Source organism: Erythrolamprus reginae, chromosome Z (genome assembly GCF_031021105.1).
Source record: "Erythrolamprus reginae isolate rEryReg1 chromosome Z, rEryReg1.hap1, whole genome shotgun sequence".
Taxonomy (NCBI): domain Eukaryota; kingdom Metazoa; phylum Chordata; class Lepidosauria; order Squamata; family Dipsadidae; genus Erythrolamprus; species Erythrolamprus reginae.
In genome coordinates, this window is record NC_091963.1 from 126,835,000 (window position 1) to 126,862,798 (window position 27,799).

At 43.8% G+C, this 27,799-nt stretch overlaps 1 protein-coding gene across 1 annotated transcript in view; it reads left to right on the forward strand.

Moving 5' to 3' along the window:
- The first annotated feature begins 376 nt into the window (after window positions 1–376).
- The window catches only part of LOC139154118 (serine protease 27-like), a 46,311-nt gene continuing 18,888 nt past the window's right edge, over window positions 377–27,799 (forward strand). The window contains exons 1-2 of the mRNA XM_070728548.1: window positions 377–449; window positions 10,600–10,747. Coding sequence (XP_070584649.1) covers window positions 377–449; window positions 10,600–10,747 — 221 coding nt within the window. The remainder of the gene's footprint in view (window positions 450–10,599; window positions 10,748–27,799) is intronic.

Consider the following 27,799-nt stretch of genomic DNA (forward strand, 5'->3'; position numbering starts at 1 on the left):
TACTGTTGACAAAGAAAGACCAATTGTCGAGAACATGTATGTGACAAGCAGCAAATATACTTTCTTTGGCTAGAACAAAGTAACAAGTTCATTTTATGCTACTCGCTGTCCACAGAATAAAGAGAATGACTTATTGAACTATTAATTTAAACTCATGACATTTCTTTCAAACAGGATCTCTCTGAAATCACTACATCTAAATTGAACTGAATAATAGTTCTAAAGTGACCTAGAGTCATTCAATAGCTATAAATGTAGGTCTCCCTGATTTTAGACCTATAGATGCATCACTAAGATTCTGACAAGTTTCAATGATTGGTTAATTAAAAGTTTGGTCTTTCTCTCAAGAGAGAGGAGAGAGTTCATACGAGAATACATGGTTTCCAGCTTTTTGCTTCTACGAATGCGCAGAAGCAAAAAAGCCGAAAACAGTGAAAAGCAGCCTGCAGGTAAGTAATCCCCCCCCACCTGCCCTCCCCATTTGCCTGCCCACCACCTCCCCTGCCGCGAGCAGCAGCTTTGCTGCTCATGGCCAGAGTACTTCCCTGCCCACTGCCTGCCTTACCTTCTGTTCTCTCCATGCTGTAGGCATCTGCTTGTGGCCTGGGAGAGCAAAAACCAAGCCACGCAGCCAGAGTTCGTGTAGGCTGATGTTGTTGCTGGCCCCAGCTGCCACTCTAGGCACCACAGCGAGATTTGGCTGCTGTGCATATGCAGCAGCTGAAATCTCATGCGGATGTCCTTCCGGCAGCGAGATTTGGGTAAAAAATGCCATTTTTCTGCTTCTGCGCATGTGCATGTGCAATTTTTTACCGGAATTACGCTGGATGCGCATGCACGCCCAGCGGCAACAGAACAACCCTACGCACTCCATTTTCGCTGGCGGAACAGCGTTTAAGACCATCACTGAATTTAACTCAGTGTTACTTTGATTACATATACAGTACAACAATACAATGATTTGCAACTTCCTCTTCTTTATGAACCCTTTTTCTATGTCAGTGACCTTCCCAGCATGACCTACTTCCTAAACATTTTCCACAGCTATCCCTCTCTTTCTATTATAGCATGTCAAGTACTAAATAAATGCAGAGTACTGGGCTGACATTTTCACATCAAAATGTATTGCACACCAAATTTGACAAGTTTTGAAGAAGTTGTGTACTGAAGTACCACTATACAGGAATGATCTTGGGAGATAGGTGAAACAGCTGCAGCCAGTGGAATGGTTAGATAGGAGCCAATTTAGCCCAAAACAGGAATGAGGGCAGGGAAAATGTCTCAGAAGGAATTCTCCTTAGCTTCTTGGGCTGTAAAAAAAACAACAGGAGAGAAATCTACTTTCAAACTTGCAAGATTCTGTTAACGTAATTTTACAATAAAGAATTAATTCATCTGGGCATTCTTCAGCTTTAGATTGCCTCCTAAGGCTGACAACATGGGATTAACTGCATATTGCACACCAAGACAACTGGACAAAGAACAGTTTTTTCCTGAATGCCATCACTCTGCTAAACAAATAATTCCCGCAACATTGTCAAGCTATTTACTAAGTCTGCAATATTATTACTAGTAGTTTTTTTCTCATCATTCCTATCACCCATCTCCTCCCACTTATGACTGTATGACTGTAACTTGTTGCTTATATCCTTACGATTTATATTAATATTGATTGTTTCCTGATTGCTTATCTGTACCCTATGACAATCATTAAGGTTGTACCTTATGATTCTTGACAAATGTATCTTTTCTTTTATGTACACTGAGAGCATATGCACCAAAGACAAATTACTTGGATGTCCAATCACACTTGCCCAATAAATAATTCCATTCTATTTTATTCTATTCAATGATGTTTGTCAGAGGAATAGCCCGAGAAGGATAGATAGATGTGCTGTTCTGTGCATTGCGTATTTATCTGCAGTTTTCTTTGCCACTTATGAATTTGATTTTTGCATTTAAAATGTCACTAACAAAATATTGTGAATTATATTCCTACATGACCTTTGCTAATTGCACCATTGTTTGTGCCACAGTTCATGCAGAAAGAAGTCACTGAATGTTTCTTAACAATTTGTGTCACTTTTTAAAAATTTGTACGCCTTGCCTAACTGTAAGCAATTCAACTGCTAGAAGGCAATGTTTATTTAAAAGTCTGAAGAGAATGCAGTGTTTAATCTAGATAAATACTCAAGATTAAATAAAGAACACATTTCCAATTCCCATTGCCTAATTCAGCCAAGAGAAGCCTGCAGTTCCAAATATAAAGGAAAAATGTAAGATTTCTTCAAAATGTTTACGGTTTTAAAAGCTGGGAAGAAAACAAGATTCTTCAGTTCACACTCTTCACCTTAAATAACCTCCAGTTGACATCATTGGCAATAAACGTTAGCAATTGCAATATGCAGCTATTAGCACATGAACACATCCAGTTTCTCTTTGAAAGCTGAGTTGTAAAATTCAAATTATTGTTTATTTTAAAAAAGAAAAGGCATATAGGTCTATTTGCATAGCAGAAGAAATTGTTCGTATAGAATAAAATATACAATTATGGAGCCATCATACTAGGTAGGTAAGTAGGCAAATAGGTAGGTAGGTGGGTGGAGAGACACACAGAGAGGCAGACAGGTAGGCAGGCAGATGCACAAACACACACACACATACAAATATGCATATACACAAGGGTGGGCAGCAGGCAGGACGGGGTAGAACACAGTTCCACCGGCAGAAATGAAGATGTGTGCGCAGCTCCAGCTGATCGGCGGCTATCACTTCCTGGGTTACTGGTCTCGGCTCAGCCCTCCTTTTTTTCCCTGCTGCTGCTGTGTCTGTGCTCCTTGCTTTTTTCCTCTTTCCTCCTTCCTGGCCTTGGACGAGCTTCCCTCTCTTCTGCTCGGCTCCACCTCCCACCTGAGGTACAAGCAGAAGGTGTGAGTGGAAGCAGCACTGGCAGCATTTGTGCTTCTGGCAGCACCTGTTCGCCTAGCTACTCAGCCTGAGGTATGGGGGGTGACCCAGGAAGGAGAGCGTGGGAAACGCAAAGCAAATTGTCACCCCAGCGAGCGACACTGGTAAGGTTGTAAGTCGAGGACTTAACAGTTCACTTGAACGATGATGATCATTCAAGCCACTCCTACCCAGTCACATGTCCATTAAGCTGCACCCACAAAATAAGCCACACCCACAGTGTGGCAGAAAAAAATTGGCTGCCCATTACTGCATATACATATAGATATACATATTTCTTTATTTATTTTCTTACTTACTTACTTACTTACTTACTTACTTACTTACTTACTTACTTACTTACTTACTTACTTACTTACTTACTTATTAGATTTGTATGCCGCCCCTCTCCGTAGACATATACATATATATCAGGAGTGACATTCAAAAATTTACCTACTGGCTCTGTGGGTATGGCTTGGTGGACCTGGCAGGGGAAGGATACTGCAAAATCTCCATTCCCTCCTCAGTCCTGAGAGAAGGATATTGCAAAACCTCCATTCCCATTTCACTCTTGGGTAGCCAGAGGTGGTATTTGTCAGTTCTCTGAACTACTCAAAATTTCCGCTACTGGTTTGCCAGAACCTGCTGAATTTCAACCCTAATATACATATACATACATACACAGAGAGAGAGAGAGAGAGCATAAAGTGTGATGGCCTCATGACTTTGTATGTAGGGGATGTGTGTGTGCGCGTTTGCATGTCTGTGTGTACTTTAGCATTGGAGAAATCAGTATCATTAACCAGATGTTGATTTTAATATGGTTCACCGAATACTATGTCCTGTACACAGCTGCTGTCTAGGTGTGGTGTGCAAGATGCAGGAGCTGAACCTTGCCTGAAGCAAGACCTTCAAATTACCAAGGGGCCCTCGATTCAGGTAGCCTCCTTAATAGTTTGCCCATGCATTTATGGGTGATGGCTCACAAATTATCTTAAACCAACACTTATACTTTAAATAGGAACCAGGAAGGAGAAACCACAGAAACCTTCAGTGAAACTTCCTATTCAGTGGGCAGAACTTTGTGGTCAGTCCCAAGGGCTGTTCAAACAAACTTGGTTTTTCAAATGAAAAGCAGAATTGTATATTATTTCCGCCTGTAGATTGAATCATGGGAAATTCTTCTTTTTCAGTCAGATAATAAATTATTTTATAAATGTAATGAATGAAATCCAATTGCTTCGACCAAAGTATGGTGATTTTTCATGATGTGGTGTGAAGAGAGAGCATTTTTACATCTGCCACTTATAGTTAAACCCCTTTCACCTTATTTTACATGCAGATGCAGAACGTTAAAAGGCCCTTTGTGTATGTTCAGTTTCAATTGTCTCAAGTGAGCAATTCATGGTTTAATCCTCTTTGCTTTGAAAGATCTCCACTGGTTTATTTGGTACCAAAAATTTATATGAATACCATGCTTTAGGAAATATCAAAGGGCAACTAGATATGAGCTGCTTTCAAAAAATGAAACATTTAGGAATTAGAAAATGCAAGGATCATTTGTACTTAAACTGTGTTTCTAGTCTTGCATGGCATGCTTTTTATTTATTTATTTATTTATTTATTTAATCAAATTGTCTCAAATGATGAAATAACACTAGGCAATATGCCATGGATTAAAACCATTAAAACAAAGCCACAGAAAAGATAAACTGTACCATCCATATACTATCCATATAAATACTAAGAGAATAATATCTCAATGAGAGCCTGCTTGATGTAGTGGTTAACCAGGAGTGGGATAGCCACTCCTGATTAACTGGCCAGTTCAGACCAGTTCAGGTGAACCAGATGTTAATTTTAATTTGGTTCACTGAACCAGCAGTTCCAAGGACTGGATGACCATGCCCACCCTGCTCGGCCCCTTCCAGGAGTCTCCACTAATCCGTTTTGGATGCCAGATAACTGCAGGTCCCTCAGGGAGGTTCTGGGAGGGTGAAAAATGGGCCTACCAAAAGTCCAGAAATGAGTCTGTTTCCTGCCTCTGGAGGATTTCCGGAGCCCAAGGGAAGCCATTTTCACTCTCCCTGACATCCAAGGGAAAGCCTCTGGAGCCTGAAGGGCAAAAAACTAGCCTACTGGAAGTACCAGAAGTCTGGACACAGGCCCATTTTCAGTCTCCGGAGGACCTCCAAAGCTCAGAGAGGCAGTTTTCATCCTTGCAGGGGCCTGAGGAAAGCCTCGATAACCTGGGGAGGGTGAAGAATGGGCCTACCAGAAATACCAGAAGTCCAGAAACAGGCCCATTTCTGGACTCCAAAGAGCCTCTAGTATCCAGCTGAGGTTGTTTTTACCCTCATTGAGGCTCGAGGAAAGCCTCTGGAGCCTGAGGAAGGTGCAGGAGGCTAATAGGCCACACCCCCAGGGACATGCCCAGACTGTTTTTACCCACCCTGAAGCTCAAGCAAAACCACTGGAGCCTGGGAAGGGTGAAAAATGGGCCTGCCTTAAAGTTTGGAAACAGACCTGTTTTTGGACTCCAGAGGGCCTCCAGAGCCTGGGGAGACCATTTTTGTCCTCTGGGTTGAGGAAAGCCTGCAGAGCCTGTGGAGGCAAAAACCCCGGGCCTATTAGAAATAACAGAAGTCCAGAAACAGGTCTATTTCTAACTCCGGGGTGGGGGCATTTGGTGCCCAGGTGAGGTTGTTTTCATCCTCCTGGAGGCTTGATGTCAACACACATGCACCATGGTGCAGGAGGCCAAGCAGGCCACGCCCCCAGGGCCATGCTCACTCACCAACCAGGCAGCAAACCAGTTGCTAAAAATTTTCAATCCCACCAATTGTTAAGGTTTTATTTCAATCCCAATGGTTAAGGCTTTGAGATAGAAATTAGGAGATTCTAGTTCTGTTTTAGGCACAAAGCCAGCTGAATAATCTTGGGCCAGTCATTTTCTCTCAGCCCTAAGAAGAAGGCAATGGCAATGCGCTTCTGAAAAACCTTGCCAAGAAAACTTCATAACTTGTCTGGACAGTCTCCAAGATCTGATATTATTGAACAGAAAAAGAGAAAATCTCAACATCTGTGTATTCAGCTTCACAAAACACCTTGTTCCTCTTTTGTAACCCTTTCCTGAATGAGAGCAGCTAGGCAGTTATGGGGATAGATTCCATTCTGAACAGCCAGCAGAAATATCATAAGCATACAGTATGTTTCTGTTGAAACATTTTCCATTTTCAACAATGTTCTTGGCTTGGCATCAATGTAGGCTTTGCATGAAATTTAAAAGGAGATAAGTCAAAGCCTTCAAACATTTTTGAAAGTCCTTTGTCACCATGCTTCACCTTAATACCCTAGCTAAACCTGGTGTCAAAGGGCCTTCCAAAAACAAACAAATGAAACGTGATGTTGTGATTTAGTGTGACTAAGAAGATTCAGATTCCCAATACTTTGCAGGTATCACTGAGTATTTTGAGGTGAGACACCCCCTTTCATCCAACCTACCTCATAAAGATATTATGGTAAAACTAAAATGATGGGCAAACATCATGTATACATTCCTTAAACAAACCAGAATAGAAATGTAAGAAATTAAATTAATAGGTAAAACAGTTTGTTTCCCCTCAAACCTTGGAGTTGGTTCCTCTAACTATACACTTTCTGGTGTCAGGCTTTGTCTCATCTAAATGATATGGAAATCTTTTAAAAAAAATTGAAAATGACATTTCCCAAGATTCAATGGCTCTGAACATGACAAGGCAGAAGACAAAGCAACAAAAGTGCCTGAGAAGGTTCAGTTGGGGTGTGGCTGCTTTGTACAAAAAGTTGCTGGTCCAACCCATGTCATTTTTTATTAAGTCTAGGACAAAGGGTTCCCTGCAAACCCAAACAGGACTGCCAATTTATGCCAAACTGAGTGAGTCACTCTCTAAAGGGGAAGTTTTAGCAATTTTCTTAAACTTACCTCTCTAAATACAAGATATCACATTGGCAATGTTTAGCCTATGAATTTGGAGAGAACTAAATTGTCAGATTGGAAAAATCTCCATCCAACTCTTTTTTTCCACTATCACTTTCATACAATCCAAAGCAAACTTCCTTCCTTCCTTCCTTCCTTCCTTCCTTCCTTCCTTCCTTCCTTCCTTCCATCCTTCCTTCCTTGGAACCTTTTCACACTGTTTTCTCCTTCTTCCTCTCTTTCTCTTTTTCTTCCATCCATTAGATGACAGCACTGAAGCCAGATAGGCATGAATACGTATTTCAATATTCATGAACTTTATTCAAGTAATAGACAGCAAATGCTTCTCCATCTGTGTTGTTTTGCTGCCTCCCAATGGCCAGGTCATTAAACAACAATCCTATTTAAAATGTTTTCAGCTGAAAACCCACATTCAAGTTTAGCAAGAAATCACAATTAGGATGCCAATCGCTGATATTCAAAGACGCTAGCTGAATTGTAATTTGACCATGGTGGATTTTGTTGCCACTTCCTTGACATTTGCATGCAACACTGCGAAATACTTCTTGGTAGAATTCCATGGTTGATTTCCAACAACCAAATAAACAAACCTAACATAAGGTTCTGTTGTTTGTACTACAATGTATTGTGAAAGCCCAACCAACATGTGAACAAGGCCATCACATGTGATCAGAATAACTATGTTTTGTTAGACTGAATTTAGCATATATTGTGCTGTGTAATTTTAGCCATAACTAAATAAGAATTTGCTTATATGAGATAGAAAATACACCCAATTAAGATGCACCCAATTTAGATGGACTCAATGGTTTTTAAAGGGAATTATTAGTTGTATTGACACTCATGATGTGCTGTCTGTTAAACCACAGGCAATGTTTGTTAAATAATTGCTATTTGGAAGCAACAATAAAGAGCCGGGGTGGCGCAGTGGGTACAGTGCTGTACTGCAGGCCACTAAAGCTGACTGTAGATCTGTAGGTCAGCGATTCAATTCTCATCACTGCCTCAAGGTTGACTCAGCCTTCCATCCTTCTGAGGTGGGTAAAATAAGGACCCGGATGGTGGAGGCAATATGCTGGCTCTGTTAAAAAGTGCTATTGCTAACATGCTGTTATGCCCTTTGTTAAAAGGGCACTATAAATAAACGTTTAAAAAAACCAAACAGTTATTTCAGGTAGTCATCATGCAGGCAGTCTTGCCTGAACAGGGGGTTGGACTGGAAGTCCTCCAAATGTCCCTTTTAGTAGTGGGTTCCTACCGGTATGCCTAATTGCATGCAACTCTGCAGCTCTGGCACATGAGCATGCATTTGAGAGAAATTTTGCTTCCTGCACCCGTGCAGGTAGCAAAATCTTGCACAAGGACACACATGTGCATGTGTTTCAATGAGGTTTTTTGCTTCCGTGCATGTTGCCGCAGCTTGGCCAAGGAAGAGAAGCATGTTCGAAAACGTTGATAGAGGCAACTCAGAGCAGCCGAGCCAGTCCCACAGTATGTGCACATAGCCGCTTCTCAATTTTATACTCTCTCTATCTCTGTCTCTGTCTCTTTCTCTGTCTCTCTCTGTCTCTGTCTCTCTCTCTCTCTTTGTCTCTCTCTTTCTCTCTCTCTCTCTGTCTCTCTCTCTCTCTTTGTCTCTCTGTGTGTGTGTGTGTGTGTGTGTCTCTCTCTCTTTCTCTCCCTCTCTGTCTCTCTCTCTTTCTTTCTCTCTCTCTCTGTCTCTGTCTCTCTCTCTCTCTCTCTTTTTCTCTCTCTCTCTCTTTCTCTCCACCCCAGGCAAAAAAGTACCCGCTGCAGAAAGAGAGCAATAGCAGGTGAGAGGTGGGTGCTGACACACTCCATGGGACTAGATCGGCTCCTCTGGCTCTACCTTTCTGTGAGAAATGCACGGCTGGCGGTTTAGCGCCAGCCGAAATTACCAGTGGGGCCGGAGAGACGCTGCCGGCAGCTCCATGAAGTCCGGACTTCCGGGTTCTTTGTAACCCGGAAGTTCGGCTTTTGGCAGCGCGCCAGGGCGGCGCACTGCCTGTTGGGTCGGGGGACGTCTCAGATCGCCCTATTTAAGGGCGATCCGGACAAGACCTCCCCCTTGCTTGGCGTTAAAGCGAACAACCTGTCGCTGGTTGTTCGCTTCTTGGACCGCGCACGTGGCGAGGCCTGTTACGGGGCCTCGCCCAGGTTTGGCGAATTCGAGGCAACGGCCTCGGATTCAGGATTTTATTTTCATTTTGAATTGGGTTTAGCCAGGCAGGGATTTAAAGGTTTGGCTTGCCAGCCATCGGGGGTGGGTGGGAATTTAACACGCACCCCCGCGCGACACCCCCCCCTCGTGTGACACCCCCCCCTTGCGGACCCCCCCCCCAATTTTACACACGCTCACCCCCTTTTAATTGGGGGTGAGTAGGGTGCTTGCCCTCCATTGTAAGGGGTGGGGGGGTTTTGCCACGTGTTAGGGCCTGAATAGGTCGGTAGGCCTTATGGGAGTGGAGGCCTAAGCCTCTGCTTTTCCTTGTGCCAAGGGAACGGGGGTTTTTTCTGAGGGGTTTTTTATTTTTATTTTATTTTATTTTCTCTTGTTTTGGTCTTATTTGAGTTGGATCTGCTTTTATTTCTTTTCCTTTACATAACACCATAGAAGCTGGCAGCAGAAACGACCTCATGGTCCCTCTGGTCTGCCCTTCTGCTATTTCCTGTATTTTAATTTATAATGAATATATGTGAGCCAGGCATGTTTAATTTCGTTGCTGTGGTTTTGCCAACCACATCTTTGGAAGTTTGTTCCAAGGATCTACCCTTTTAATGAAATAACTTTCTCCAAGTCCATTTGACTGCAGATAGTGTCCCCCTTTTCTGGTTCACTTTTCTGTTACAAACACTTTGCCTCTGTCTCTAGACTATACAGATTGGGTTCAGTAAGTTTTGCCTGATACGTTTTCTATCTGGGTCCTTCCACCATTCTGGTAGCCCATCTTTGACCCTTTCCATTTTGTCACATTTTATGGTGAGGTCTCCTGAACTGAACACAGTACTCCAACGAGGGTCTCACCAACGCTTTATACAAGGGGATCCAGTATCCCTCTTCCTGCTTGTTATACCTCTAGCTATGCAGCTAGGCATCCTATCCTTTCTTACCGCCCGACCAGAAAAAACTGCTCACCTATTTTGGGTGAGGGGGCTAGGGGCCTTCCCCCTTCCCCCCCATTGGGTGGGTGGGGTTACGGGCCCTGGGGGGGCTTGGTAAAACCAACCCCTTAAGGGTTTCGGCTATAGTCATCAGGGCAGGGCCCCAGTTTTTCGGCAAGGATTTTTCAGGTTTGGGGTTTTGCTAAATTGGCTTTCCCAACAGGGTTACTTGGGTTTTCCCCCTTCAGGGGCCTCCACGCCCCCCACCTATCTGGGTGGCCGGGAGGTTTTAGGCCTTTGAGGGCCTACAATTGTGTATATCTTGAATTTTATTTTCAAGGCTCCCATAGACAGGCCCCCAAGAGGCGAACTTCGTCTCAAGGTCTCCTGGGTCCTCACCCTCGGGGGGCCAAGGCCCCCACGAGGAGGACCGGGGAGGTGGGGGAGGCAGTCCCTCCCCTTCCGCTGGGGCCGCTCCATCCTGGTAAATGGGCCGCCTTTGGGCCCGGGCCAATTTTATCTGCTCAATCCTGTTCTCCCCCTTTTAGATCGCCTGGACTGCATGATGCCCGCTGGAAGCCGCCTTTCGGGCTCGCGGCGGGTACAGGCCCTCAGCAGCGTTTGGAGCCCCTCCAGGCAACAAAGAAGTCCAGGATCCTGCTCCGAACCAGAGCGGCCTTGCGTCAAGGGATCTCGGTGCGACAGCCGGGCCCCCCCCCCTCCCGGGGGCCCCTTTGGATGGCAGGGGTGAGTCAGTCGCTTATGCACTCGCACCGGTTTTACAGGGGTTACCCCTTAACACCCCCCCCAGCGAGGCCAGCCAGTCTGGGCCCCCCCTTCCCTTTTGGGGGCCCAGCACTCCAACAGGGGGCTCCCAGGTTTGGGGCCTACCGCCCAACCGGCTTGACCCCGACCGGGCCCCATTGGTGGGCACGGTTACATCGGCAGGGGGGGAGCCAGGGCTGGGTTCTCCTACACGGGGAACCCAGTCGTCTCTTGCAGTAGTGGGGGGGGTCGGTGGTGCACCGGTGTTGCCCCCCCCTTACAGCCACTTTTCGGCAGTGGGGATAACCAGTAACAGTGTGGCCACTGCATCTGACCCATGGGGGCGGCCCACTTTTGGCCTTCCATCCACTCCCCTGGGACATCATCTCCACCCTTCGATCAGGGATAAGATATGGGAGGTAATTATATGGACCCTACCCGTGGATAGGAAGTGCCCAAGAAGGAGCGGGCCTAGAGTTTAAGGTTTGAGTTTTCAGGTCCTGGCTTTACGCCTTCCTGACCTATGCCACCATACTAGGCGGAACGCCTAACTACAGTGCGGAGGCATTCCGATTGAGGGTGGCCTATGTTCCTGCCCTGCAATGCGATGGGAGGCGCCCGACCATGTTTTAGGGCGACCCGGCAGATTGGGTCTGGACAACGGACCGATAGCGGTCATCTGATGGGAAAGGAGGAGCGGCCGCACCCCGCACTGCAGCGGGGCAGGGTGTTCAAGCCACCCGAATTTGTTTTGAGTCCTGTGCCAAGGGCTCTTGTGGACGCTCCTCCAGTAAATTCAGACGTCTGTGCAGTGGGTGCCCCCCCCCGCTTCACACATGTGTACACCCTCCCCAGTGGATAGGAACCCAGGGATAGGACTAAATGGCCATTCCCGCAGCCAACAAGTCCCAGCCCGGTCCAACTTGGCCATTTGAACGGGCGCCTGCAGGGAGATCGCCCGCCCGAGCGGGCGGACGCTAGCCCTCAGGGTTTTAAGGATGGTTTTCAGATTCCTTAGCAGGGTCCGGGAGGGCTTTTCTTTCTAGAAACCTTCGCTCCGTAGGGGGGAATGAGGACCTAACCAGGGTTAGGATTCACAGCGCCAGGGAATGCAGAAGGGCCCTCATCCAGTGTTCTGTTGGGTGTAGAACTAGGTTCTTCCACGCAGTCTTATGACTGCCGGAGGAGAAGTGGGGAAGATACGGCTCGGATTTGAGGTGGTGTCAGGCCTTGAGTGGTAACCTTAAAGCAACCCAGGAGTTGACAGGGCTGCTTAATCTCACATGCCGGGTAATGGCGTTTTTATGCAGACTGTATTCGTTAATGCAGGGACTGAGCTCGACCCATCTTATGTGCGGCTCAACACTGGGGCCAGGGAAGACTGGCAAGTGGGCAGACATTCATGGCCCGTTTTTTAACGTGGCTTCCTTCTGGCGGTAAGATTTGCTTTTCCAAGCAGACTTGCAATTGCACCCCGGCGCCTCGGACCCCGTGGCTTCGGGGTGATGCCAGGAGACTAGTGGGCTAGCCATCATGGCCAGCCATCTGGGGGTGAGGAGTTTTTGGGACTTTGGGCTAGTAAGGGCTACCGCAGTTTTGGCCCATACCAATGGACCAGTTGTTGGGGGCACAGAGTGCTGTACCCGACCTGGTCTGAGTTTTCAGACGGTCAAGGGTAGGTTAGCGGGCCTGGCGTTCCGCGCCAAGGCTCTGGGGTTTTCTAACACCTGTAGTGATTCCCGAGTCAGACGGAGGATGGAGGGATGGGCCCGGGTACGGCCGCCTTGGGCGGCCGACGCCCAACAACCTTTGTCCATAGCGCAGCTGTCGGCATTGGCTGAGCGTGGGTCAGGCTGGGTACTTCGCAAGCCGAGGCCAGCCTTTGTCACGCGACAGCTACAATGCTGTTCCTTGGGGCAGTCAGAATAAGGGAGGTTGGCCACCTCGATTAGGGACGCCAGCTTGCACAGGCTCCAGGGGAGCGATGTGCTTCCGCAGGACATAGGGGTACCCATCCGCCTGTGCCAGTCCAAAATGGACTAACACGGTTGCGGCATAATATCAGGTTAGCTCTGATGGGATCGGACAGTAGGCCCAGTAGCTGCTTTGGCCGCCTTCCACGCTCACTGCGGTGAAGGCTCTGGATATTTCTTTGGTCATGGTATTGGGGCCCCATTTACTAGCTATCAGTTCTGGGCTTTCACGTCACGTGCCCCAGAACAATCGGTGCGGATCCTTCCAGGTTTGGCGCACGCTCTTTTTGTATAAGTACTGCGGCTGCGGCTGCAACAGCTAGTGTGGGGATCACCACATCATGACCATCGGCCGCTGTTGGGCTGCGGCCTTCTGTCTTATTTGAGGCCCTCTCCCATGGGGGTCCCCGTTATTGGCTGTTTTAATTGTCTTCTTTGTCTTTCAGCCGTATCTGGTTCTCGGCCCATGGCGTGGCTCCGTGGCCACAGTTGGTTTTCTGGGCCGAATGTTTTGTTGCAACGCGACTATCGGTCGCAACTGTCCAGGGGCTGGAAGATGATGTTGCTTGGAGGGGCGCAGGGGCCTGCGCTGGGTGGGCTCCTCCCCCGTGTTTTGGCCGGTGTCGGCCGAGAGAGCCCCCGAGTTGTTGGTGACCCACCTCGGGGGCAATGACCTGGTTTTCTGGGGGCTTGGCGCAAGTACCCAAGCCCGCGATGACTTGTGGGCCATCGCTGCGGCGTATCCAGACACGTAGGTGGGTCTGGATTTCCCCCAGATTGGCTGGGGGGCGCTGTATTCCCTACAACTGGGAATAGGGCTAGGTTAGGGGTCGACCTAGGCCATTGGGAAGTTTGTAGGGAGTTTGGGAGGGGTGTAGTTAAACATCCCTTACTAAATTTTGGATGCCCCGGCTCTACCAGGCCGACGGCGTTCACTTCTCAGATGGGGGGAACGCCATTTTCCTGTCGGACCTGCAGAGGTGCCTCCAGGAATTACTTTGGGAGGCTGGGTGGGGGTCGGGGGGCCAAGATTGAGATCTGACCCCCCTCCGTGGCAGGTGAGGGGCGGAAATGGGCAATTAGAAGCAACTGCGCATGCTCCTTTTGGGCATCCTAAAGGGTGATGGACCGCCTCTCTCCAGGAACTAGAGGTTTAAACAACGTCAGGGATTGGAGAGAGGATGTCCATGGGAATCACCAGATCCAATTCCCACGGGGATTGGAGGGTGGACTCCTCCCACACGACGAAGGGGCGTGGCCTGGACCCAGGTGAAGGTGGTACCTTCACCTGGGTCAGCAGGGAGTTTTTGCCCAAGGTTGCCAAGGAATGTTATGGTAGGAATTTCCGCCCCGTTAGTTTTGGCCTCTGCAGGTCCTTAGTTTGTTCTGAATTTAAATATTGAAATTGGCATATGCAAATTTATTTAAATTTATTTAAATTTATTTAAATTTATTTAAATTCAATAAATGACCCATTTTTAATCCACAACATGTCTCAGCGTCGTTACTCGGCTTCCGGGGGTAAAGAGGATCATGTTTGAAAATGCGGGCCAAAGACAGCCCAGAGCACTGTGGAGTGTGTGCATAGCCTCCTCTTGATTGCTCTAGCCCTATCTCTCTCTCGCAACAAGGGGAAAGAATAAGGGCAGGCAATAAGAACCATATTTTTACTCCCAGTAAAAAGAAAAGTATGCAAAATAATGTGGCTTAAGCACCACCCATAATTCATTTTATTTCAAAAAGTCTATGTGCAGCTAAAGAATCCTAGCACTTTTTAAAATGCCCACCCTTTTAAAATGCCTGCCCAGCCTCCACAAATTACAATCTTGAGAGCTTTAATTGTGGACACATAATGTGCTGGTGGGAAGTGCATGTTTTTAAATGAGAGCGAGAATGGCAGTGGACGAAATATGGAAAGGTTGTTTCATTCTTGGCCAGCCAACAAGCTAGGACTCCAATCTATTTATGGCCATACAGGGTTCACCTGGTACAGTATATTTTGGCCATCCATTCTAGAATCGCTCTTGTAATCACAACTCTTGACTGTCACCTCTTGTCCGCACACGCTTACACAACCAGCAACACAGAGCCCCCTAGCCAAGGCTCCAGTGGCTTCAGCCAAACATGGGGAGGGGGTGTTGGACTTATGCTCATCCTTCTCAGCCCCATGAGTGACAGAAGCGCAGAGAAGGGGAAGCCATTGCCCCCATCTGCTTTCTGCACAACATTAACAGCTCCTCTGCAGGGGACATGTCTCTCAATTGGTGGCCTGCACCTGCTTCAACAAAACCCAAGCTTTAATGGCCCTTGAATTGGGACCCCACTTCTCTCAAGAAGCTCCACCATGATCCGCTCAAGCCATGTGCCCCATCTCGCAGCCCGCCCTACCACTGCCCAGCTCCACTCTGCCCAAGCCAACCTGTCACTGCCAAACTGCATCCCAAGTGTTTTACTGGAGTTTAACTAATCCGTTGTCTTTTTGCTGGGAAAAAAGCATGCAAAATATAGAAACCCTTCTTGATGTGAGAAGTTGTTAATTGCTCACCCTCGCAAGAAGAGTTTCTGTATTTTACAAACTTTTTTTCCTAAAGAGACCAGCCGACAGATACACAGAGCTGTTAAAATCCAATAGGACACCCATTTCATGGCCTGCGCAACCCCACCAGGAAGAGAGTAGTGGAAAAAGTGGCAAATGGGTCTACAGAGAGGGGCGGCATACAAATCTAATAAATAATAAATAATAATAATAAAAAATGGGCAATTCGGTGGACATGGGTGGTGGTGCGGGGACAGGACTGGTAAACCATCTGTTGCCCCCCCCCCGGCCTCTTAGTGCCCTCTATCACCATCCTAGCATCTTAGTGGCCCCCTAAGGCATCCCACCACCCACTTTGGGAACCACTGTTATAGACAATCCCATGTTCATCAGGAACCTATATTGGGATTTGGGGGATTTTTCTAACCCTAAAGTCAAAGAAACATGTACATGAAGATGGAAGTGGACATCAATCAAAAATTGTTTTCACTCAGTATTTGTTTCTCTATATGTCATTCAGCCGAGACAAGGAAATTCAGGTAAGGAAATCAAGACAGAGAAAATAACAATAAATGACACAATTGGCACACCACAGGAAATGGAAAGCAATGAAATGACTAGCCAAGGACAATTAAGTGACAAAGAGAGAAAAATGCATGTGCACGCACCTACACTGATTATTTATATCTATATGCAGTCTGAAAAAATTTGCAAAAAGATTATTCATATTGAAGGTAACAGGATTCTTTGTCTGAGTTACACACAAGGAAATATTTATTGTTTATTGTTTAATTCTGGAAATTATATCCTATCATTACACAATAGATGGCAGGAATTTGCCAATAGGAATATGAAACTGTTCTTTTTTAAAAAAAAGATTATAAATTTTATTTACATACATATATATACATACAATGAACAGTACAAAACATAAATATTTAAAAAGGAAAAATGGACGAGTGTGAGGCAAATCTGTATAATGATACTAATTATGTACACATTTTGTTGCCTATTTTAAATAATGAATTGGGGTTTTTTTAAAGTAATAATCTTAATTAGTATAAATATCTTACATCTCCCTATTTCCATTAAACATTTTCACCAGGTAATTACTCTTTATATTTGTTAATTTCATATACTATATCAGTTTGGCCTTTTCTGTAACCAGCAGTAAAATAAATCCAAACAATTCTAAAATACATACTCTTCCTTGTTTTTAAGTCCTAAAGTTAATTTGTCCATCTCTGCACAAGTTGAAATTTTCTCTAATCTCTCCCCCTCCTGCGGTATTCTTTCATTTTTCCACTGTTGTGTATATGTTAGCCTGGCTGCCATTGTTATATGAATAACCAGGTATAACTGGTTTTTTTCCAGTTCTTGATGAAATATTCTATTAAGAAGTAGTCCAGGGTTTTCTCTAATTTGATTCCCAAAATTTCATCAAACCAGCTTCTGATTTTTCCCCAAAAGACTTTGGCCTTATCACATTCCCACCATAGATGATAGTATGAACCATATTCTTTCTTGCACTTCCAATATTTAGAAGACAGCTTTCTAACTATTTTGGCTAGTTTGGCAGCTGTTATGTGCCATCTATACATTTTTATCCAATTCTCTTTATAGGCTGTAGCTAGCAGGAATATGAAACTGTTCTTGGGTTCTTCCTTTCCTTCCTTTTCTAATTTAGTTTAGATCAAAATATATACAGTAGATGTGTTTCTCCAATATGTGTTTCTCCAACTACATCTTCCGCCGGAAGCGGAGTGAGAACACGGAGACAGAGCTGGATTTAACTCGGGTCACTTTATTAATTAAATCTAACTTTAATTAAATAAACAAACAATAACTGGAACCTGCAGAGGTCAACTAAAGAACTTTGGGGCAGAAATGATGTCATTAAAACATCCTGGGCAACTATGGGCGTAGCTCCTTGCTGATCCAGGTGAAAGGGACCACGCCCTCACCTGGATCCACGCCATGCCACACATGTGGGAGGTCTCACCATCCAATCCCTGACTGACAATTGAGTGGGGTGAGACCCAGGGACATCCCCTCCCCAATCGCTCAGGCCGATGCTGACACCATGAACTCATGGAGAAAGTCTGCCTATCATCCCCAAAGATGCCCAAAGGAGAAAACACAGTTGCTAACCACCGCCTAATTTCCGCCCCTAACCTGCCTACCCAGTGACCAAAGGTAATCAATTGACCAAATCAAACTACATGCGAAGCACCCCCTAACCATCCATCCTACACTGCAATGTGGAATAGGCGGAAAAAACGGTCACAACTAAAAATGCTGTGACCGCCAAAAATTCCTATTTGGCCCCCTAGGGTGATGCCAAAAGGCATACTGAAAAAATGGGGAGGGAGGGCGGGTGTTCACAGATCTGCTGCCAGGGCAAAAAGGAGGGCCCGAAGCCAGCACAGCCCCTTTTATACAGCTGGCCAGGCCCGCCCCTGGCAGCGTCATCAGCTGGCGCCAGCATGGCCGGAATCTTGTGAAATCTCATGAGATCCCGGCCCAAAATGGTGGCTACACCAAGAACCGGGTTCCCCCAGCCCTGGCGCAAATCCCAGCTGGCCGGTAAGTCAGGCGGTAGGCCATTATTTCTAATGTATCCATTGACTATAAATAATTTTGTATTCAGTGTGTATTCAGTACATTTCTTTGCATCAACATTAACAGATTTTTATATATGCCTCGCAAATACAAATACATTTATTATAATCAGAGGCGGGTTTGGGCCAGTTTTATAGAAACGGTAGTAACTTGGTGGCCTGGGTTGCTGGAACCTCTGAGCCGGTTCTCTTGGTGCCATCTTGTTTTATGCTTCTGCACATATGAAGAAGCTTTGTTTTATCACTGCACATGCACAGTGCATCCCTGAGTGAACCATTAGTGAAGAAAACTGGAACCCACCCTTTATTTTTCCATCATAATTTTTTTTTCTCCAACATAAGGTAAAAAACAGTACATAGTTCCCAACACGAAATCAAGCTTATTATCAAACATATACATTTATTTTCTTTTTTACTTTGTAATCATTCAGTGGAGGCTCTTATATCTCTTTCTTTCACAAAAGGACTGTAGAAACATATAATATCTTATATATTCAAAAACCTCTTAAAATATAGCTTTTCTCCATCTAATATTAAAACATTACAATAACCTTTATATTAATCGCTGTTTATCAAATTCACATCATATTTGAGTCTTACAAATCTATTGAGCTAATTGTTCCCAAAACCCATCCTTGATTACAATCATGTTTATCTGAGGAATACATTGGCTGAGATATAGATCTGAAAGTATAAATGAGATAAAACTGAATTAAAAATTCTTCACAAGTGGATATTTTGCTATCACAAGAATTGGATGTAGGCAGTGTCTTTTATACCTATAACTCAGTGTTTTTCTTGATAACTGTGAATATAATTACAAATTGGGAAGAAACACAGAAACATTATATATTTATTTCTTAAATATTATCAGGTACCAACAGATGAACTAGTTTAATTAGGTGTTATTTTATAATTCTTTTAAAAATATCACCCATTAATTTTTTAATTAAGAAAAAAAGATTTTTAATTTTCAATTTCAGTGTAAGATCAGCACAATAGAGGGAATTCCTAAAAATAATTTAGTGCTATTTTGTTCTTTCCTGTAATGCTACAATTGAATGGGGGGTTTTTTCTTTTGAATGAACAACAGATAAATCAAGTTCTTATGTGTAAACTGATACTGTAAGTATAAGTTCCTAACTTCAGTTGCCATAGTTTTTATTCTTTTCTTTTTAAAAAATCAGAACAAGGCAGTGGGGGGGGAGGGGAGGAGAAGGGGAGTGATTAACAAAACAGTTGACTTTATCTTTCTTCCAGTTAAACAAGTAAGGAGCTGTATTCTAGTGGTAGATGTTTCTTTCTTTGAATCATTCACCATTGCTTACTGGAGGAGAGTCACAAGAAAATAATTCTTAATACATTTCCACACCCAAATTCTTGTACACTCATCTCTGCCCGTATACCGTTTCCCAGCTAAGCAGGTAGAAATAGTCAAAACATGAATGAGTAATCTAAAACTGAGTAATCTGGCTGACATTATTGTTGTTTAAAATTTTTCTTTCGGGTAGAAAAACAAAAACTCAAACGAAATACTGAAAAGGTTCTTCAGGTGTTTTCATATTATTTTTATCATTTGTTGCACAATCTTATACATGTTTACTTTAAAATGCCCCGTGACATCTTCCCTGAGTTACATAGAATGTTTGACTAAATGAATGTTAAATATTAAAATAGCTGTTCTGCCCTAGCAAAATTCTTAACACTATTGTGACAGTTACTATGAGGTAAGAGACATTTCATTGTTTAGTGGAGATGTCCAATGTCTTCACACAGAGAGACACTGGACTTTTCTACAAAATTCTCTTCTTTTTCAAATAAATATCAAGGCTGACAGTTAAAATTATGTATAATTGAAAAATCAGGACTATTTTTTAACCCAATTTCAGGAAATCTGGATAAAGAAACATACCTGTACTAAATCAGTCATAACATTTATTTTAGGACAAAATCTCACCCTTGTAACAAAAACACTATCTATGATCAAAAATACAACAATTATACAGCATTAAATAGGAGGGCTGCATGCTTTGAAAATGAATTGGATGATGGGTTTTGAACAGTGATGGGCTACCAAAATTTTTACTACCACACTGAGCCTGTGTGCATAGCTCTGGGGTGGAGCTCCAAATTTTGCTACCGGAACTGCATTCCTGACCGTTCCTGTAGGAGCCCGTCACTGGTTTTGAATCTTATAAGCACTCTGTATTTGTTAAAACAGCTCAATATTTTCCAGATTTCTATTCAAGCATGCAACCTTGAAAGAAAGATGGTGCTGCTTCTTTAAGGAATCCACTTGCTAAACCTGGTTCTATTGATCTTCCTCTATCTCTCCCTCCCAGAACTTCCACTTGTCCTTTCTCTCCCAAATGTATATAATCCTTATCTGAAATATGGTCTTTCCTCTTTGCTCCACTCCAAAGCTTTCTGAGGTCCATCTGGCACCAGCTTTAGAAGCAATATGCAAAGATACACTTAACTGGACAATTGTGTTGTTTTAATTATAGAGATTCATTCAATATAAAAGAAAGATACATTAGATGATGATCTACATGCTGAATAAAAGACTAGTATAAATAAATGTTGCGTCCATAATTCATATTGTCCATGACTGCTATAAAAACATAAAAGCTTTGCAGGATCTGTCATCAGCTTCTCTAGTTCTGACTTGGCTAACTTGATTCACCTCAGAAGCTCATAATTGGAAGCTAATCACCTCGTTCTATTGCTACCTCTTAGGAACCAGTATTTAAAGCATATCATTATGGTCTAGGACAGTGAGGGTGAACGTTTTTTCCCTCAGGTGCCAAAAGCACATGCACACACACTATCACACCTATGTAAGTGCCCACATCCGTAATTTAATGTCTGGGGAGGGCAAAAATTGCTTCCCCTGCCCCGCTGGAGGCTCTCTGGAGGCCAGAAACAACCTGTTTCCCAACCTCTGGAGGGCCTGGTAGACCCATTTTTCACCCTCTACAGGCTCCAGAGGCTTCCCTAAAGCCTAGAGAGAGCAACAACACCCGCCACCACCCACCTACCCAGAGGCCCTCTGGAAGGTGAAAATGGCTTCCCAGAGCCTCCGTGCAAGACAAAAATCAGCTGGTTAGTGTGCATATTTGTGCTGGAGCTGAGATAGGGCAACGGCTCATGTGCTGGCAGATATGGCTCCACAGGCCACTTGTGGCACCCATGCCATAGGTTTGCCATGGTCTAGGACAAGAGTGTCAGACTCAAGGCCCAGGGGCCGGATCTGGCCCATTGGGTGCTTAGAACTAGCCTGCAGGGACAACCTGCAGTGCCTCTACTAGTGAAAATGAGGCTCCCTTTTCTCTGGCAGAGGATTGCAGGAGGCCATTGCAGCAGAAAATGGAGCCCATTTTCACTGCTCAAGCCACTATAGGTGACCCCAACATGAGTGAAGTCAAGTTGGCCACACCCATCCCAGCCACACCTACCCCAGCGCCCCAAGGTCAAACACAACCCTGGTGCAGCCCTCAGTGAAATAGAGTTTGACACCACTGGTCTAGGAAGTAATAAAACCATCAATATTTGCAGCAATTGATAATCTGATACTCCATAAACTGATTGATCTATTTTTCAAAACATCTACACCAATTGCTTTTAGCAAAATTGCTGAGAGCAATTTCACAATTTAATTGTATATTGTGTGAAAATCTGTTTACTTCTTATCATTTAAATTCCTTTTCATTTATCTTATTATTAACTTTTACTCCATCCAAGAGACTTAAAAATAATTGCAAGAAATAAAATCCAAACAATAAAGCATAGGAATAAAATCAAAGTCTGTTAGAATTAAACTCTGAAATAATGATTCAAGAAATGACATACATTGCATTATTTCTGCCATACACGTGAGTGTCTTTGGGAGAGGCAAGAGGAACTAAGGACAAAATGCATATCACAGCATCACACTGCAAAGAAAAAAAAAGTGGTTTTTGTGTCACAATATTGCAAACAAGTACATAAGGGAGAAGTTTATAGCATAATATCATGTTATATCTTTCTTCATTTTAACATCTCGGCTTGCCACAAATGCCCCTAATCATACATAATTCCTACAGTTCCATCATGTCTCTCACAGCTAACATTAGAACACCATCTTTCAGCTGTGGTAAGGAAGATGTTTTCCCAGGTTCACCTGGTGCACCAGTTGCGGCCCTATTTGGACCGGGAGTCACTGCTCACAGTCACTCACACCCTCATCACCTCAAGATTCGACTATTGCAATGCTCTCTACGTGGGGCTACCTTTGAAAAGTGTTTGGAAACTTCAGATCATGCAGAATGCGGCTGCGAGAACAATTGTGGGCATTCCCAGAAATGCCCATGTCTCATCAACCCTCCGCAGTCTGCACTGGCTGCCGATCAGTTTCCGTTCACAATTCAAAGTGTTGTCAATGACCTATAAAGCCCTACATGGCATCGGATCAGAATACCTACAAAACCACCTTCTGCCACATGAATCCCAGCAGCCGATTAGGTCCCACAGAGTTGGCCTTCTCTGGGTCCTGTCAACAAAAAAATGCCATCTGGCGGGACCCAGGGGAAGACCCTTCTCTGTGGTGGCCCCAGCCCTCTGGAATCAACTCCCCCTGGAGATTCGAACTGCCCCTACCCTCCTTGCCTTCTATAAAAGGTTGAAGACTCACCTATGCTGCCATGTATGGGGGGAATAATCTCCCCCCTCCTTTTTTTGCTGACCTTATTATGTTTTTTATTTAGTTGGACTGAGTGTGTATGACTGTGTAGTAGATAAGTTTTTATAATGTATTTTTAAATTAGTTTTTCCAATTTTTTAACATTAGATTTGTATCTATATTGTATTGCTATTGTATTGTGAGCCACCCCGAGTCTTTGGAGAGGGGGCGCATACAAATCTAATAAATAATAATAATAATAATAATAATAATAATAATAATTATTATTATTATTATTATTATTATTATTATTATTATTATTATTATTATTATTTATTTTTTTATTATTATTATCTCTTTCATGTTAACATTCTTGTAAAAAAATTACAAATTATTATTATTATTACAGTTCATCATACAGTCACCCGGCTGTTCACTGGATTTGGCATTTTTATCCTTATTATTATTTATATACCATATTTTTCAGTGTATAAGACGCACCTTTTTACTTCAAAAAAGTGCCTCAAAAACTGGGTGTGTTTTATACATTGAATGTTGTGGTGGTGGAGTTGGACAGCGATGGCAGTAGCAGCCTTCCCGTGCTTTGCTGGCTGTCCCCGAGGCTGCCTGGCAGCCATTGGCTGCTTCCCTCCCCTTGGGAGACCGGCAGGCGTTGCCTGAGAAGCCCTCCCGGCAGATTGAAAAGTGGCTCGAGCGAGGCGGCTATGGCAAGGGCCGGGCAGGGCTGCCTCTCCCTGACTTGGGCTGCTTTGTTCGGAGTGCCCTTTGCCAACCGCCGCTGCCATCCTGCCGCTGCCGGCACATAGCAGCCCTGGTTGTAAAGGGGGATGGTGGAACTCCCTCTGTTAGGGGTTAGGAATGCAAGAGTCTTCAAATCTAGCAAGTTTAAGGCTTGTGGACTTCAACTCCCATTTCTGAACTAGCATGACTGGTGGAGGAATTCTGGGAATTGAAGTCAAAAAGTCTTGAAGCTGTCAAGTTTGAAGTTTGTAAAAAGTGTACATGGTTTTAAAAAGTATACATGGTTGTAAAAAGTATTCTGCTACACTGTTTTTTTATTAAACAATATAATACTACACCATTTGGTTCAGAATACATTTTTCCTCATTTTCCCCCTCTAAAATCTAGGTGCGTCTTATACACCGGTACATCTCATACACCGAAAAATACGGTATTTACTTGGATTTCTAAGCTTGGATTTCTTCTCCAAGTGGACTCAGAGCGGCTCACAAAGTAAAATCAGATACAAAATACAAATTGATGAAACCCAAATATAAAAACCAAAGTTTAAAACTCCAAATAGTTAAAACCATTCAGCTAAATCATCCAATCAGAGTCATACTAGCAGCAAGAGCAGAATGTCAGTGCTCAACAGCCCCAGGTATGCCAGGAAAGGTATGTTTTTAAACCATTTCAAAAGGCCCGGAGGGTAGGGGCAGTATGAATCTCTGGGGGGAGTTGATTGTTATTATTATTATTATTATTATTATTATTATTATTATTATTATTAATTGGATTTGTATGCCCCTCTCCGCAGACTCGGGGCGGCTAACAACAATGATAAAAAAATTGCAAAGGATCAGAGCCACCACAGAGAAGACCCTTCCCTTAGGCCCTGCCAGATAGGAGAGGAGGCAGAGGGGTGAAGCAGGTCCGAAGGCTCAGCATGTGGTTCTCTTCTCCCACGGAATCTCTGCCCAGTGGACCCAGACAGCCCCCTGACCCGCCCTCCAAGTTCCTCCCCTGCTCTTTCAAACATACTACCCGGCTCAAGACTGACATAGAAGGCCAGCTGCAGGAGGGAATGGAAGGATGACACCCCCTCCTGTTCCACTGCCCCATTACTCACCCACACAGCTGGCCTTCCTCTTTGGAGCAGGGGCTGGAAAGGAAAAGCAGCCATCAGAGGCCCGGCCAGCCCTTAAGCTCCTCCCAGGTCGCAGGGCTGCAGCTGCTGGGACATGACTGGGCCCATCCAGGGGCAGGTCGGGAGAAACGGGTGAGCTAAGATCCTGCACAGCTGGCCGGAAGTAAGCGCAGAGACCTCCGGCCAAGCTGGGGAAAGCGAGGCAGCAGCGGAGAGCCCGGAATCCCCTCCCTCCAGCCTCTACCCAAGGGGGATGGTTGGGAGGGAAAAAAGTGGGACAAATTTGAAAGTGCACGGGACGCAGGACAAATGATGAAAAGGCGTGACTGTACCACTGAAAGCGGGATGTCTGGCCACTTTACTCTATACTATTTCAGACAAGTGGTTATCCAATCTCTTCTTTAAAACCTGCAGTGTTGGAGCCCCCACAATTTCTGGAAGCAAGCCGTCCTACTGATTAATGTTAAGAAATGGCAGATGGTTGCAACTAAAACTGGAATTTCTCTCTACAAGCCCCAGTATTTTGTAACTTGTTTTCCAATTGTTTTTATTTAAGCCAACCATCACCCAAAATAGCAACATTAGTGAAACAGACATTCTTCTTTTTAATTATTGTTATCGCAAACATGTTCTAAACAAGATGGCTGGCTGTATCTTATTCCCACAAATCCTTAACGCTCATTTCCCCAAATCTTCTCAGCTAAACTATTCTCCCAGTAGAGTTTGCTACATTTGAATGCATTCTTCTGGCAAAGTCTCTAACAAATAATTTTGGTAACTTAATTGTGATGCTGGTTATAGTTAGTTTGAGAAATTTTGCTGCAGCCACTGATCATTCTTTTCAACACAAAAATTTACAATCCTTTGCTACAGTCAATTAATGCAATCAATTTGCAAGACTTTTTGTTTTGAGTCACTAAAACAAAGCCTTCAAGTTCTTTAACACTTCGTGTACGAGTGTTTTTCCTTCTACATTGTTCAAATATTGACCATGCATTGGTTTATTCTTCCAATTAAGAAATCAGTTTTTATTTGTTTCTCTTCTATATTTAGCCTTCAGCCTATTGTTTTCAAGACCTTTTCTAGGCTGATTTTCTTTAGCAAAGATTCTTAGCTTTTTTTAAATGTAGCCACTAACAATAGCAATAGCATTTACACTTATATACCACCCTATAGAGCTTTTACAGCCCCCTTTAAGTGGTTTACAGAATCAGAATATTGAGCCCAACAATCTGGTTCCTCATTTACCCATCTCGGAAGGATGGAAGGCTGATTCAACCTTGAGCCAGTGGTGAGATTTTAACTGCTGAACTACAGCTAGTAGTTAGCTGAAGTAGCCTGCAGTGCTGCACTCTAATCACTGCATCACCCTGGCTCTATTCAGGTCATTCTTTTCTTCCTCTATTTAAATCATTTAAAAATGGAGAGAATGCCCATTTTTCATTAGCATATCTGATTTCCTGCAACTATACTTCTAAAAATATGATGCAACACAGCAATTTGTGTATCCTACAGACCACCAAACCAAACAGAAACAATGGACAGCCTTTTCAACCACCAGCTAAAACAAATATGCAAAAAAACCAACAACACAGTAATAATGGGTGAGTTTAACTGGAAAAACAATTCCGCACAAGCGAAAAATTGAACACATTTCTAACATGTCTTGCAGACAACGTCATAGTCCAAAAAGTGGAGGAGGGAACTAGAAGGGCAGCCACACTGGACTTAATTCTCACAAACAGAGAAGAAGTAATAGCAGGGGTCGAAACAGATGGAGTGGTGGGTGAGAGCGACCACAATATTCTCAAGTTCAATATAACAGTAACACAAACAATTGAACACAACAACACCAAAGTACCAGATTTTTTAAAAGCAGACTTCAATAAATTCAGAGAAAGCCACGCAAGTAGCTTGGGAGACTTTAAAAACCACGATCATAAAAACCCAAAACAATGCTATCCCGATGAAAAAGAAACACATGAAATCCAAAAAGAAACCAGCTTGGCTGCATAAAGACCTAACAAACCAACTGAATGAAAAAAAAAAGACAAATACAAAAAATGGAAAGGACACATAACCAAGGCAGAGTACCAACAGACAACCATAATCTGCCAAGAAAAAAATCAGGACAGCAAAAGCCCAGTATGCACTAAGCCTAGCAACAAAAGTCAAAGACAATAAAAAAAAGTTTCTTCCAACACATAAACAACAAAAAAAACAAGGAAACAATTGACCCACTAAAAAGAGAAGATGGCAAAGAAGTAATGGACAACAGAGAGAAAGCAGAACTACTCAACACATTCTTCATGTCTGTTTTCACTCACAAAAAAAGCTGCAAAACAACGAACTTGTACCGCAGCTGCAGAAATCAAAATTGAACAAAACTCTACTTTAATTAAAAAATATAGCTAGAGACCACCTATTGGAACTCAATGAGTACAAATCATCAGGACCAGATGGACTACATCCCAGAGTCCTAAAGGAACTAGCAGATGTCATCGCTAAACTTCTGTACCACATCTTTCAAAAATCCTGGATCACAGGAGAACTACCAGATGATTGGAAACGAGCTGACGTAGTCCCTATTTACAAAAAAGGCAAAAAATAGGCCCAGGAAACTACAGATCGATCAGCCTAATGTCTATTCCTGGGGAAATACTAGAAAAAATAATCAAGATACAGACCTGCCACCATCTTGAGACGAACAACGTAATAACCCCCAGCCAACATGGATTTGTAAGGAACAAATCATGCCAAACCAACCTCATCTCATTCTTCAACACTCTGACCAAATCAATTGACCAGAGAAATGCATTGGACTTCATATAACTAGACAAGGTGGACCACAATCTACTACTCTGCAAAATAAAGAAAAGTGGGATTGACAGTAACATAACACGATGGATTGAAAACTGGCTGACCAACTACATGGAGAGAGGTAGGCAGCAGGGTACCACAGGGATAAGTCCTAGGTCCAGTACTCTTTAACATATTTATCAACGACCTAGATGAGGGAATAGAGAGGGAATTAATTAAATTTGCAAATGACACCAAGCTGACAGAAGTGGCCAATACCCCAGAGGATAGACTCAGAATACAGAAAGATCTAGACAGTGGGACCAAACAAACAAAATGAAGTTCAATGTAGAGAAAAGTAAAATCCTGCACCTAGTTAAAAAACAACAACCCAAAACATACATACAAACTGGTTGAAACCACACTTACCACAAGTGACTGTGAAAGGGATATCAGAGTCTTGGTGGATAACCAACTAAATATGACCCAGCAATGTGCAGCAGCAG